This window comes from Rana temporaria, chromosome 1 (genome assembly GCF_905171775.1).
Source record: "Rana temporaria chromosome 1, aRanTem1.1, whole genome shotgun sequence".
Classification (NCBI taxonomy): Eukaryota; Metazoa; Chordata; class Amphibia; order Anura; family Ranidae; genus Rana; species Rana temporaria.
Window position 1 is genome coordinate 399989409 of NC_053489.1, and position 13577 is coordinate 400002985.

Sequence of the window (13577 nt, forward strand, 5' to 3'; positions counted from 1 at the left end):
ACCTCCAACTTACAAAGGAGATAGAAATTAGAAAGTTGACCCCATCGCTCAATACCATGACACACAAAAAAGGATTACAGTGTTTATATATCTGATTGTTTTAGCCTAGTTTTAGATTAAGGAAGGATTGAGACACCAATCGGGTAATTTTATTCACCGTTTGCGTCCAGCTAGGGAGATCTCTTTAGTTCCTGTTGTGGAGACACAATAGGGGAAAAATATATATTTATCCAAAAATTAACAGAATTCCTGTCTTCGAAAAAATTCACAGCAATAGGTGTGCCCATTGCAGGAAAAAGCTCCACTGCTGTCTCAATTTTTGGATTTCTTCTCAATTTCTAAGTTACAGTGTTTACCAGGAGGAACAGACTGCAACAAACACTTAAGGCTGGGTTCATACCGCAGCACGGAGTGGCTCACAGCAGGGGTCCAGTACATCCCCGTTCACGGTTTCAGACAAAACTTTGGGCTGAATTCGGACCTTAACCACCAGGCCTATTCTGACACTTCTCTCCTTCATGTGAAAATCATTTTTTTTGCTAGAAAATTAATCAGAACCCCCAAACATTATATATTTTTTTTTAGCAGACATCCTAGGGAATAAAATGGCAGTCATTGCAATACTTTTTGTCACACCGTATTTGCGCAGCGGTCTTACAAGCGCACTTTTTTTGGATAAAAATCACTTTTTTGAATTAAAAAATAAGACAATACATTTTGCCCAATTTGTTTATATATTGTGAAAGGTAATGTTACGCCGAGTAAAATGATACCCAACATGTCACGCTTAAAAATTGCGCCCGCTCGTGGCATGGCGTCAAACTTTTACCCTTAAAAATCTCGATAGGCGACGTTTAAAAAATTCTACAGGTTGCATTTTTTGAGTTGCAGAGTAGGTTTAGGGCTAGAATTATTGCTCTCACTCCAACGATCGCGGCGATACCTCACTTGTGTGGTTTGAATACCGTTTTCATATGCGGGCGCTACTCGCGTATGCGTTTGCTTCTGCGCGCGAGCTCGTCGGGACGGGGCGCTTTAAAAAAATTTTTTTTTGTTTTCTTATTTATTTTTATTTAGTTTTATAATTTTTTACACTGAAATAAAAAAATAAAAAAAATTGATCACTTTTATTCCTATTACAAGGAATGTAAACATCCCTTGTAATAGAAAAAAGCATGACAGGTCCTCTTAAATATGAGATCTGGGGTCAAAAAGACCTCAGATCTCATATTTAGACTTAAATGCAAAAAAAATAAAAAAAAAATAAAAATGTCATTTTTTCAAATGACAAAAAAAAAAATGTTTCTTTAAGAGGCTGGGCGGGACTGACGTTTTGACGTCACTTCCGCCCAGCAGAGCTATGAGAACGGGTGAAGGAGATTTCTCCTTCAGTCCCGTCCCCGCTCAGCTGCCGGACACATCCGATCCCCTCCGCCGCTACCGACGGCTCCGGTAAGCGGCGGAGGGCGCGGGAGAGCGGCGGGAGGGGGGGGCCCTCTCCCGCCACCGATAACGGCGATCTCGCGGCGAATCCGCCGCGGAGACCGCCGTTATCGTGTACACCACCGCCCCCTGAAAAGATGAATATCTCGGTTGTGGCAGCAGCTGCTGCCGTTATCGAGATATTCAACTTTAAAAAGAGGACGTCTTTTTGACATGGGGCGGTGGTCAAGTGGTTAAATGAACCAGAAGACATACAGGACTGCTGTGCAATTCGCTCAAGAAATGTGTGAACCGGCTTCAGATAGTCACAATTTCCTGACATGTGAATTGGATGCAGGGAGACCTGCATTCAATTCGCAATAGTGTGAACCCAGCCTGACGGTCCACCATTCCCCACTTCACATCTCTTCTGTATATACCAAGAGACATCTGCTCCATTTGATTAGGTCTGAACTTTCAGCATAATAAAAGGGAATACTGCTATAGAGTTACTGGTACCAGGGAACAAGTGAAAAAACAATTGCATTCAGAAAATATAGTGCGTTACTGCCATTACTGATCTATGAAACCTTTTTGTCAGACGTATGCCACGTCAACAAAGAGGTACAAAAAGGTTAACAAAGATGGAACTGCAACCATCTCACGGAGAATTCAACGGAAATTAAAACCTCGACAGTAGCATTTTTTGATAAGGGTTGAGGAAAGGTAGGTTCACTGCAGTTGGCTAAAGAAAGCCAAATTGGGATGAATATTTCCAATGACAATTTGACATACACTGCAGGGACATGGCATGCTTTTCGTCCACGAAGAAAGCCTCTCCTAAAGCTTGTGCATAAAAAAGTTCACCTAGAATTTGGCAGAGCCCATTCTGAAAAACAATATGACTACCTGTACTCTGGCGTGATGAGACCAAGATGAATATTTTTCGAACTGATGGCTTCAAAACTGTATGCCGTCGCAAAGGCGAGGAGTACATAGAAAATGCATGATGCCTACAGTGAAACATGGTGGTGTCAGTGTCCTGTGGGGCCGTGAGTGCTGCTGGTGTCCGGGATCTGCATTGCATTGATGGCATCATGAATTCACAGGTGTACTTTCTCCATATTGAAAGAGAAGATGTCAACATCAACTCTGTTGCCCTTGGTCGTTGTGCACTTTCCCAACATGACCATGATCCAAAACACACATCTAAGGCCACTGCTGTATTTCTGAACATGAAAGATTCAGCGGCCAAATATGTCTCCTAATCTGAACTAAATCGAATGACTATGGGGAATGCTGAAAAGACAAGTTGAGCATCACTCTCCAGCCAGCATCCAGGCTCTAAAAGAGGTAATTCTTAAAGGGGAGTTCCACCCACAATTTCACTTTTTAAATATAAATACCCCTGTAATAAACAAGCTTAATGTAGTCTAGAAAAGTTAGTCTGTAAACTAAGGTCCATTTTGTTAGGTTGTTAGAGCATTTAGTTAGTTCATAATCTAGAAATAGACTGTGGCCATCTTTAGTTCGTTTATAATCTAGAAATAGACTGTGGCCATCTTAAGTGTGGGCATCATAAAGCCAGACTGTAGGAAATCCTGGATTACAGCCTTGCAGATCTCACACATGCTCAGTGCTGCACAAGCGATGTAATAGGTTTCAGTCAGGTTTCCATAAAACGGGAGTGTCAGAGGAAGTTGCCGCCCCTTATCTATGCAAATAGGCTATTTGCAAGGACTACTGGGATACATGATGCCTATCCCAGAAACCCTTGTGAATAGCCTTGTAACTTAATAGCCTAGGCTAATAAGGAGGAAGTAATGAAGGACTACAAAATAAAGGAATTTACAAGCAACCAAATAAATAAAAATTGTCCATTCTGAACACTATGAGATTAGGGCATGCAGCACAGACAAACATAAAAAAATGGGTGGAACTCCACTTTAAAGAATGGGAAAAAATAGATGTTGCAATAGGTCGCCAACTTGTTCATTCCATGCCTAGAAGACTTGGTGCTGTCCTTACACATCATGGAGGTCATACAAAATAATAGATGTAGTAGTTTTTGTTGTGGGGGTGTATTCATTTTTGCATCAACTGATTTGAGTAAAACTGAAGATTTTGTAATCCAAATTTAATTATTAACCTTACTTTCATGTAATGAGCTAAACAAATGTTCTATAAAACTCGATTTTTTGGAAATTGTTCTCATGTTTACTGGGATATTGATTAAAATCGTACTTTTCAAAAATGGGTGTACTTATTTATTCTGGGCACCAATCTATTTTAGATCTTATTACTAAGGCTGCAGCCATGAGCTTGGTGTATTTCAGCTTCCAATTTGGCTGTTCAATAAAAGTGATCTAGGTGGATTGGACATTTTCTTTTAAACTTTTCACACACACACACACACATATAATATATACATATATACACACACACAAAAAAGTGTAAAAAAAAAAAACTGACACCAAACTCATGGCTGCAGCCTTAGTAATAAGCTTGTATGAACCACCTGAAGTCTAGGACCTTTTAAAAACAGCCCAAGGATGTAAACCTGTTTTGCTAACCTACATCTATGGGTCTCACAAACAATCCATTAGAAATAGATACACAAGCAGTTTTGTCTGCCTGTATTTTAAATGTATAAGTGCTAGCTAGCCTTAGGCAATGATCTTATTCCCCCAAGGTTATTCATATCACATGCTTTTTATGGGGCCCTCTTGAAAAGTACTGCATTATAAGCATTACAGTTAGATAACTGTCAAATGCTACAATGCATTGATTTATTTATTTTTGTTCATGAAAGATGCTTAAAACACACACTTAAACAAAAGCACAAAAGCACCAAGAACCTAGGTTCCCCATAGCTTCCAGGAAACAGCTGGATGTTGGAAATCTCAATAGAAAGTGCTCCCGCCCATTGTAGGAGAGTATTTTCTTGAGATTTCAAGTACCCAGCTTTCCCAGGATACAGCAGAGACATTGGACGCTGAGGATGAGGTAAATATTTTATATTTTTTGTCAAAGCTATAAATTAAATTTTTAAAGGTAAAGATGTTCAGGTGTAGGGGGACTGGCAGTAAAGCAGACTTTCCTTTTTTTTTATCTGCTTAACATTTAAAAAAATGCAATACCTTCCAGAGCTCCTCTAGCTTGTTTATTTGCTGAGCTGTAATTTGGCGTGCTCTCAGCTGCTCTTGTTCAGATGGGATTTTCACCAGCCAGGAGAGGAAACACCGATCTTGTATAAGCGGCTGCCACTGAGAGCTATCCCAGTTAATATCCTTCAAGCTGCTTTGACTAGCACAGGGCTGCCTGAAAAAGGAATACAAAAAAAAAAAAAAAAGATACATCTGTTTACTGCAGCACAGATAAATAAAAAAATAAGAGTGACAAACACTGTGCGCTCCTGCAGGCATTTTATGGTATTAAAAATAAATAAATAAGTGTGCCCCAATTGTTACACAGAACATAGCAAAATGCAATGGGCAAATCTTTTATCGTCTCCTGTAATCCGATACCATTTTTTCAGGTGAAATATATGGTCCACTACAGGGTTATAGCTCATCTATCTACAGAAATCATGCTGCATCACACAGCTATAGTATATATTTTTTTTTCTATCTAGCTGTCTGATCAGGTTCGCCTGTAATTTTTTTTCAAAATGAAAAAATTATGCAGTGTTTTCCATGTATTCCAATGGCTCTAGTTCACACCATGCATTTTCTGGTCAGTTTCTGCATCAGAAACCGACTGCGTTTGGAATACATTGGAATACATGGAAAACACTGTGCATCATTTTTTCATTTTGAAAAAAAAAATGACAGGCGAACCTGATCAGACAGCCTGTGTGAAAGGGGCCAAGCAAGGAGACGACTAATAATTTTAAGAAAAAAAATAAACAGTTTTTACTTAAAAATAAAATCTATTACAAAAAATAAAAATAAAAACAAAGGCTATATGAAGCCATTTAAACCAGTCACCCCACACTCACCATTAGGCAAAATGTGAAAGATGACTGCTGCAAACACTTCCCTCTTTGCTCCACTGTGGGAATGAGATGGGCGGGCAGTAAAAACAGGCAGGAAGCCCTATTCGCATTGCTGGTTTTCTTCTTGTCATACCAACGGCCATCACAAGATGACGCCAGATCACAGAAGGAAGCCTAGGCCTGCAGAAGGCCGCAAAGCCGCGGCCTCAATTACCAGCCGACGCATGGAGACACAGGATACCCCAGCTGTGCCGCCCCAGGTCGCTAGTTCTAGTCGCAAATGCGACCTGGCGCCTGGGGTTTGCTTTTAGGAGATCCCTGAAAACTAATTTATTTGGGGAAGCCTATCCCACACCCACCTAACTGTCCCAGAGCCACCCCCATTAAATCATTCTCTGCAGCCATTACCTTTTGTGCCACACCCCTCCCGTTAAAATGTAAGCTCTGCTAGCAGGGCCCTCCTGTACCTTCTGTATTCAACTGTACTGCAATTGTGCTGCCCCCCTCTACATTGTAAAGTGCTGCGTAAACTGTTGGCGCTATATAAATCGTGAATAATAATAATAATATGGAATAAAGCATAAAAATAAAAAAAACATGCCAGCAAGGGTAAAATGAGTACATTTTACCAACCTCACTTACCTGCACAGCAACACAACCACTGAATCCGCTTTTGCGGGGATAAATCCAAGAAGAAAAACATTTCTGCAACCACAGTTGTAGCATTCCAACACGGTTTCTCCCAGAGGTCCATCCTTGTGCAAAGTAACTTCTTTACACTTTGCTCTGACCAGATGGTTTACAATGTGGCTAAAAGGAAGCAGAAAAAAGTTAGTCAGTCAAACACAGAATCCTACAAATCATCAACTATAGAAAGCTACACAAGGACAACACAGTGAACTGTTTCATGGACACAGGAAGGAGTTGATGGCTAAAAAAGGGCACATTTCTCCTTTGATGGCATACAAAAGCAAATATCTCTGGTTTTAAATCCAAACTATAATCATCTAGATCAGGTAAAGTAGCTACTCTATTCTTTGACTGCCATGCTCATATTTTATTGGCTTCAACTTCTGTTCAAAGACTGGTTCAAAGTCTTCAAGAAAATCCATGATTTTAATACAGTCCAGTCAAACACAGCCCAACTGCAAGAGTTGATTTGAAATAGCTTTTTACATTGACCTTGTGGTACCAGGTGGTTACACACTCCACTAGCTGATGTGGTTTCTACAGCCAGCTTATATGTCCTGCAGTAACACGAGTAGAAGACAAACCAAAGCGGACCTCCACATCTTGATTGGGGTTGACTTGGTACATTACTACAAAAAAGGGGTACATTGACACACATGCCTGTCTAACCCACTTTCTCCTGCTGGGTTGTAGCACCTCTCGTTCCATGGAATTTTGTGCCACTAGGCCTTTTTACACAGGGGCAGCATTCCATTGAAACCCTTATCCATTGTCTGCAGCAAAGACTGTTCTGTAGGTAAGACCCCTTTACCTTCTCTAAAGCCTAGTACACACAATGGGATGAATGATCGGCCAGATTTTTATTTTTGCATGCTAGTCTAATATAAAAAATTAAGAGGTTACTCAACGTATGAAAAATCTCATACGACAGATTACAACTTTGATAGTGATGTATTGTATTGAATAGAAAAATGGTACTTTCGTCTGAGAATGCATGGTCTTTCTCTTCCGATTTTGTTCTAGACAAAAACTGTACTGGTTAAATGAAAATCATGCGATCAGTTACCGTTTAAGAACAATTTTCATGCTTGTTCCTTCGGATAATCTCGAATGAGCTGTCGTGATCGGCTACCAAAATCGGTGTACCAACGATAAGATTATCGGACAATCGATTAGAAAGTGGTATTTTTCATCCGATTTTCTGATCGCACGTACTATGCTTTACAGTCTTGGGCCTAGTATGTCAGCCATAACATGAGTATCCTATGGGTGGGGTTAGGACCCTTCTAAAACGCTGGCAATGTCCAAGAGCCAATTCACACTTGTCTGTTGATCTGCATTTTAGAGCACTTTTAAAATGCAGATTAACGCATAGATTTAGACACAAAAAAAAAATTTGTTTTCAATGCATCCGATTCTCACTACATCGCTGTGTTGGCATGCAATGCATTTTACGGCAAGTAAATGAGTGTAAAATGCATGTCACTGTGCTAAAACACGCATTAATGCAAGTTAACACACATGAAATGGATTAAAAAGTACCGTATATGCATTTTACTGCAAGCCAATGTAAATTCAGCCTAATACTGGATATAAAATAGGCCGTTGCACCCCTCTTCCCCCAACCGAAAGGATTAACTAGCCAAATCATATACATTGGCAGGCTCAGCTAGCGCTACACAACCCAAGTGCGTATGAGTGCGCTTGCTGGAAGCCCTGTTATGGGAGGCAGTGGAAGCGCTAAAAAGGGACTTCGGCCTTATTCCCAGAATTATATCAGACTGGACTCAAATTCCTTGTAGCTGCCCGGTTTGGACTCATGGTCTGGAGTCTTGGTATCAGCCTTAGTTTCATTTGAGTGGGACAAGACTCTTGATGGGACATCATTATCACACCGATTCCATCATCAGAGCTTGCCCAGATCAAACTCAGTTGACCAAAAGCTTTATGTACAATGCCAATGCTAGTATCCTGCATCAGAATTCTGCCTAACCAAATGCTTAGGTCCCCTCCGCTTTCAGTTTTTACTTCCAAAGTTAGAGTCTGCAGCATCAACATCAATGAAAGAATATAGTGGATCAAGCATAATAAATCTGCTGCCAAACCATCTTCTCGCAGGACTCCTGACAGTAAAACACCCGAGTGTCAGCATTTTGTAAAAAATAGTATTTTTGTACTCACCGTAAAATCCATTTCTCTGAGTTCATAGACGGACACAGCCTTCTTTGACATTAGGGTTATGCTTCTTCCTACCAGGAGAGTTTAGGCAGAACAGCACTTAAAGTGTTAAAACCTTTCCTTTGTGCCGCTCCTCCCAGGGGGTGTGGCTCCCCCAGGCATAACCCACACCCTGCTCTAGGAGCCTCAGTCCATAACAAGCAGTACAAACCAAGGAGGGGTGGGTGCTGTGTCCGTCTATGAACTCAGAGAAATGGATTTTACGGTGAGTACAAAAATCCTATTTTCTCTTCCGTTCATAGATGGATACAGCCTTCTTTGACATTAGGGACGTCCCCAAGCAGTGTCAAAAAATTTGAGGGGTGGGAAAAACACAGCAAACCAAGCTACGTCCAAACAAAACCGGAGTTACTAAACGGAGGAACTCCAACTTTAAACTGCCGCCCGTAACACCTGCGGTTGAAGGAGGCATCAAAAGATGCACACACATCCATCTCGTAAAACTGTGAAAAAGCGTGGATTGACGACTAGGATGCATCCTAACAGCGCTGTAACACAGAGGCATGATGCCGGAAAGCCCAAGAGGCCCCGATCGCCCTGGTCGAATGCGCCATAACCCGAAAGGGGGGCGCACGCCCCTTTAGGGCATAGGCCTGAAGCACAATCCGTCGTAACCACCTAGGAACGGTGGCAGACGAGACTGCCAGGCCCTCTTGTAGGGCCAGCCACCGACACAGTGAGTCCGACTTCTGGAACGGAACCGTAACATAAGTACACTCGTAGGGCCCGAACCACATCCAGAGGATGCAAAGTGGCCTCCTCCTGGCATTTCAACCGAGGACATAAGGATGGAAGAACAGTGTCCCCATCAATGTGAAAAGCCGAAACGACCTTAGGGAGAAAAAACGGCTGCGGCCGCAGCACCACCTCATCCTTACGGATGACCAAGTAGGGAGCCGTGCAAGACAAGGCTGCCAGATCAGACAGACACACGTCTGATCGAGGTAATCGCTACCAGAAATAAAATCACCTTTTGTGACAAACAAAAAACCTGCCGAATGTCCTCAAAGGGAGCATCCCGAAGCACTGAAAGGACTAAAATCAAGTCCCATGGGGGTAATGGAGGGTGCACCGGAGGGGCCACCTGCCAGACGCCCTGACCCAACGTACGCACCCAGGAGTGCGATGCCAAGGGTCGCTGCAAGTAAAAACAGCCAGAGCAGAAATCTGGCTCCTAACCGTACTTAAGGCGAGAGCCCCAACCACTCCCTGCTGTAAAGACAGCAGAACCCTGTGTGATACATTTGCCTATATGTCTCAGTTTAATTCTCCCTGCTTGCCCTGTGTGATTCAGTCCTGGCTAACAGGTTATTGACGTGCTAATGTCCCCTCACTATTTCTAAAGGTTAATTGATCTATTGTGTTGTGTGAAGGAGACCTGTGTTTATGTGGCTTGTGTTAATTATTCTGATTGCTCCATTGTGGTAATTATCTCTCTATATGCGGGGTCGAGCTGTCTAGTTAATGTATTCAGTACAACTAGTACTCAGCGTCACTGATGTCATTGTCTAAAGGAAATGTGTTTTCAGACTTGGCTCCGTCGTGTCTGCCTAATCATCTGTATGGAAGCCCCAGTGTGAGGGGGGCGGAGATTTGTCATTGTAACAGTTTTGGAAATGACATATAAGCTGTGTGATATAACATTAAAGTCTGTCTTGTTCTACCAGTAAGCCTGGACTCATGTGTGGCTTAATGGGCGATCTCAGGAATATTCCTCCTAGTGGAATATTGGGTGATGTTCTTATTGAAGAAGGGACTGTTTGACGGGGATATCATTCTACTACCGTCACAAATGGTTGGCAGCGGCGGGATTTTCCCTTCTATTCCCCTTTACACCCGGATTCCAAGCAGACACTGGAAGAACTACTGGAAGTTCGTGGAAGGATTGCTAGCAACAAAACCAAGCGGGTCATCATAGCAGAATTAAGGGAGATGGACCAGGAGGACGGGATTGCAGCAACGCCAGCAGTACAAGAGATGGAGACACCAGTGATTCAGGAGGAGGAATCGCCAGCCAACAAGCTAATGAGAGAGAAGCTAGCATGGTTCGGCCCGAACCCAACGGCGGATGTGGTGCTGAAAGTGATGGACCTGTTAGCAAAGGCAGAACTACAGAAGGCTAAACAAATAAGAGACGCAGAACTACAGAAGGATAAACAAATAAGAGACGCAGAGCTACAGAAGGATAAACAAATAAGAGACGCAGAGCTACAGTTAAAACTGGCAGCAGTCCAACAAGCAGCCGCACATTCTCCAAACAGTGAGTACAGCACAGCAGACGCAAGGAAGATTCCGTTTAGCGCTTTTGATGAAAAGGACTGTGAAATTGATAACTACCTGGCAGACTTTGAGAGACAATGTAACCTGCACCGAATAGCTAGAGGAGAGTGGGTTTCAATATTGTCAGGCAAACTGTCAGGCAAAGCTTCTGATGCTTTCCGGACCGTGCCAGATCAGGATATCCATAGCTACGCCAGGGTTAAAGAAGCGCTCCTGGCTCGTTATGCAGTAACCCCAGAGTCCCACCGACAGAAGTTCAGGGACTCACGCAAAACCATGAAAGACTCTTACGCGGAATGGGCATGCCAGTTGTCCGTGTCGGCCTCTAACTGGGTTAACAGCAGCCAGGCCACCACCGCAGAGGACATTTTGCAACTAATGCTCCTGGAGCAATTTTACAATCACATCCAGACGGATGTCAAAGATTGGGTGAGAGATCGCAGGCCCATGACTCTACCAGAGGCCGCGAAGTTGGCGGATGAATATGCGGATACTCGCAAGACAAACCAGGTCACACCACGGGTACAACCTCCACGACCAACGGTGCCCTCACACCCACCAGCCGCTAGATACCAACCTCCTAACAGACCGGTGACATCTAGCCCTCGCTATCCACGCCAGGAGGACAACGAACAACGCTGCTTCCGGTGCAAACAGCTGGGTCACTTCAAGCAGAATTGCCCCATGAATGACAACACCAGGTCAAATTGGTCTCAACCTGGGTACCGCCCACCAGCAGCAGCCCATTGTGTAGACTCGGCTTGGGATCTCCAGGAGCTGGGTCCGGAAGAACCATTGGACACCATTTACGAAGTCCTCACGGTACAATCTGGTATTACAGACAACAGGGAACACCATTGTCAGCTGGTCATGGGCGACAGCCATGAGCCGGAGGGGCCCTGGAGGGAGCTGGGCAGAAAGAGGCACCGCCGGCTAACCCCCAAGAAGAAGAGGTCCTGGAAGCCGTATAACAAGCTGACCTGGGAGGATAAGAAGCGACTGGAGGAGAGGGAGTCGCAGCGGGCGTCCCAGATGCGGGCCGAGATGTTCGCCAAGGGCCCACCGGTGGCCCCTTACACCACCACCCAGTTCCTGATGATGAAGGACCACGTGGAGAGCCTGCAGGACATGAGCAAGCAGGAGCTGATCCGTGAGTACATAGAGCTGGAGGAGTGCATAAGCCGCATGAAGGAGGAGAACAACCACCTGAGGTCACAGCAGGCTGACCCCCCCAGGCTCCATGAACTGGAGATGGAGCAGCTCAAAGTGGAGAACTGGCGGCTGCGGAGGGAGCAGAGGGTGGCTGACCCTATGGGGCCCTGATTCCCCCCCCCCCGAACTCTGAGCACCGGTGCTACAGCATTTCAACAAATATAACTTTTTCTTTTTTTTTTTAATGAATCTCCTGTGATTGTCACTTCAGAGCCATAACCTGCCCCCTCCCATAGCGGGACACCTAGATGGCGGCGCACAGACCCATTCGCCGTCTTCACACTGACTTCTGGTGACTCTGCAGATCGCACAAAGACTTGGGGACTGAACGGCGTGTGATCTGACGACCCGGTGGCATACCTGAGTCTGAAGCAGTTGCCAAGGGAGGTCAGTCACGCCAAACGGAGTTAACCTCGGACTAAAAGCTCTGAACCCGTCAACCCTACTGGACCAGGAAAGGTCCAACCGGGTTTGCCGGAGCAGGGAGAAAAAGGGGGGCCATTGTGATACATTTGCCTATATGTCTCAGTTTAATTCTCCCTGCTTGCCCTGTGTGATTCAGTCCTGGCTAACAGGTTATTGACGTGCTAATGTCCCCTCACTATTTCTAAAGGTTAATTGATCTATTGTGTTGTGTGAAGGAGATCTGTGTTTATGTGGCTTGTGTTAATTATTCTGATTGCTCCATTGTGGTAATTATCTCTCTATATGCGGGGTCGAGCCGTCTAGTTAATGTATTCAGTACAACTAGTACTCAGCGTCACTGATGTCATTGTCTAAAGGAAATGTGTTTTCAGACTCGGCTCCGTCGTGTCTGCCTAATCATCTGTATGGAAGCCCCAGTGTGAGGGGGGCGGAGATTTGTCATTGTAACAGTTTTGGAAATGACATATAAGCTGTGTGATATAACATTAAAGTCTGTCTTGTTCTACCAGTAAGCCTGGACTCATGTGTGGCTTAATGGGCGATCTCAGGAATATTCCTCCTAGTGGAATATTGGGTGATGTTCTTATGGAAGAAGGGACTGTTTGACGGGGATATCATTCTACTACCGTCACACCCTGTACACCACGTATGTACGAGGGTGCCATTTCATCTCCTCACCACAGAGATGTAGGCCTTCCACGTATGATGAGAAATCCTACGTGAGGTAGACTTCCGTGCATGCAGCACTGTAGAGACCACCGAGCCCAATAGGCCTCGGTCCTTCAGCCCCTGGCACTCAACAGCCACGCCGCTAAAGCCGGTGGCTGTGAAAAGGGTGGAAGATCGGACCCTGTAATAGAAGATCAACTCCCAGGGGAAGACGATAAGGGGCGTCTGCCACCAGACGCACCAGGTCCGCGTTCCAGGAGCGACGCGGCCTATCTGGGGCAATCAGGATTGATAGAATCCCTACAGCTTCCACTCTGCGCAGCAGGCGAGGAAGAAGCTTCTGAGGAGGGAAGGTGTAAAGTAGGCGATAGTGACCCCAAGGAGCCACCAATGCGCCTGACGCATCCGCCCACGGGTCCTTAAACCCGGCCACGAACCGTGGCACCTACCGATAGACGGGACGCTAGAAGGTCCACGTCCAGAGTGCCCCACTTTCGGCACAGACCTCAAAATACCTGCGGGTGGAGAGACCACTCTCCTTGGCCCAGTGTAGTGCGACTTCGGAGGTCGGCTAGCCAATTCCGTACTCCCGGAATGTACCCGGCCGATAGAGCCGGAACTGACCCTTCGGCCCACCGAAAGG

At 44.7% G+C, this 13577-nt stretch overlaps 1 protein-coding gene across 2 annotated transcripts in view; it reads right to left on the bottom strand.

Annotated features, from left to right (window-relative positions):
* Positions 1–13577, bottom strand: part of UPF1 (UPF1 RNA helicase and ATPase) — a 98377-nt gene that overhangs the window by 53097 nt on the left and 31703 nt on the right. For both annotated transcript variants that reach the window (XM_040323141.1, XM_040323133.1), the window contains exons 4-5: positions 6062–6229; positions 4563–4743 (exon numbers count right to left, since the gene is read on the bottom strand). In XM_040323141.1, the coding sequence (XP_040179075.1) occupies positions 4563–4743; positions 6062–6229 (349 nt within the window). The remainder of the gene's footprint in view (positions 1–4562; positions 4744–6061; positions 6230–13577) is intronic.